Below are 1,891 nucleotides of genomic sequence, written 5' to 3'. Positions count from 1 at the left end.
TTTTTTTTTTAATAGCTTTGAGCTCAGAGAATTGGAGAAGAAATTAAAAGCAGCTTATATGAATAAAGAAAGGGCAGCACAGATTGCTGAAAAAGACGCTATTAAATATGAACAAATGGTAATCATGTTTCCAGTTATTATGTTTTTAGCTTTATTTAGAAAACCAAAAATAGATCATTTTTTTAATCGTTACTCTCTATTACACTGCTAGATTTCTGTAATAAAGAATATTACACTGCTAGATTTCTCAAATATTTATATACTTGTCAGACTTTTAAGATATAGAAAATTTTGGATGATTTCATTTGCAACCTTGTTTAATTTAATGTTAGAGCCTTTCAAAAGGTTTTCTACATAGCTATATTCAGTAACTCCCAGCATTCTTTATGATCTCTAACTGAATTTATTCTTTGATAAACTAGTATAATACAAATTGTTAGCTTGATAAGTATATTTTAGAATGTAATTAAATTTTTTATTTTTCATATGTTTTTAAAAGCAACGTATTTTATAATTTTATGTAGGAAAACTTTCCTGTTTTATATAAGCTTTCCCTTTTCCTCATGTTTCTATTTTTATACCCTTTTCTAACTCTTGACTTGCTACCAAGTACAGGCTAAGAGTTATTCTTGGGCAAAGAAGTCTCAGACATACTTACCAATAGTTTATACAGTATAAATATAAAGTAATGCTTATCAAGTTATCATATAAAAGCAGAGTGCACATTATCAAGTAAGTTTTCATTATCAAACAGAGAGGCCAAACAAGTAAATGGGTATACATACGCTTTGGCATCAGTTACATCAGGAATAACATTTAGCCTTCATATTTTAATCTGTTTCTTTATGTTTGATGTTGCTAACCATTCCATTATATAGGATATGATCATAAAGGTAAAGGATAATTTTAAAAATTACTCCTTTATATTCAATTTTAAAACTTATTTTGTTAAATGACTTGAAAATACTCAAAAGAAAAGATTGTTTCTAACTCATGAGAATGTTCTTGAGTGAGGGAATTAAAAATTACAGGAAGCAAGCACTATAACATTTGTGACCCTTTTAAGTTAAAGCGAGTATAAAGGGCCTTTAATTAAAGAGAAAAGGGAAACTTCAAGGGCTGATGGCAGGAAAGAAAATCTAGGCTGAGAGAAACTTAAGAGTTGTTTGGAGCCGTTTAGTAGCAGACCTGTGAGAAAGAGGTTGTAACATCCTACTGTAAATAGCAGCTAATTAGCAGTAAAGTGAAAAATTATGAAAATTGCCCAGATTAACTTATAAATAGATAAGAAAAAGAAGATTACTTCTTTGGCAGGTAAAATAGTTAATTTGTTAATAAAGTACTTACAATTTTATTTACTGGTTTTCAAATGTGGATTTATTAATAATCCTTATCAGATATGCTCTGAGAGAGTACCTTGAAGAAACAGGAATGTTTCTTTAGGATCTGATTCATCATTTAAACTCTTCAGGTAACAATGACTTATTTTTGCTTTTTGCCTAGAATGATGAAAATACTTACATAACAGGCTTTAAAATATTCGGTTACATCAGTTTAAAATATTTTATCATACTATGCTCAGATTTGAAAATGGAAAGATGAATTTTGTTTTAATAACAGAAACGTGATGCTGAAATAGTCAAAATCATGATGGCAGAACAAGAAAGAGTAATAAAGCAAGAGAATGCTGCAGAAGAGAAACGAAGCAGAGTAAAGGCACAGTATTACCTCGACTTAGAGAAACAACTTGAAGAGCAAGAAAAGAAAAAACAGGAAGCTTATGAGCAGTCGCTGAAAGAGAAACTCATGATTGATGAAATTGTTAGGAAAATCTATGAAGAAGATCAATTGTAAGTTTATCCCAACATTCTTAATATGCTCAAAACATTTA

The 1,891-nt window shown here is 29.4% G+C and overlaps 1 protein-coding gene across 1 annotated transcript in view; it reads left to right on the top strand.

Annotated features, from left to right (window-relative positions):
- MNS1 (meiosis specific nuclear structural 1) overlaps nucleotides 1-1,891 on the top strand; it is a 48,822-nt gene that overhangs the window by 27,368 nt on the left and 19,563 nt on the right. Inside the window, exons 6-7 of the mRNA XM_012801792.2 lie at nucleotides 16-118; nucleotides 1,621-1,850. Coding sequence (XP_012657246.1) covers nucleotides 16-118; nucleotides 1,621-1,850 — 333 coding nt within the window. The remainder of the gene's footprint in view (nucleotides 1-15; nucleotides 119-1,620; nucleotides 1,851-1,891) is intronic.

This window comes from Otolemur garnettii, unplaced genomic scaffold, assembly GCF_000181295.1.
Source record: "Otolemur garnettii isolate 467f Iridium unplaced genomic scaffold, OtoGar3 scaffold00011, whole genome shotgun sequence".
NCBI lineage: Eukaryota > Metazoa > Chordata > Mammalia > Primates > Galagidae > Otolemur > Otolemur garnettii.
This window is presented reverse-complemented; position numbering and strand designations above follow the sequence as displayed.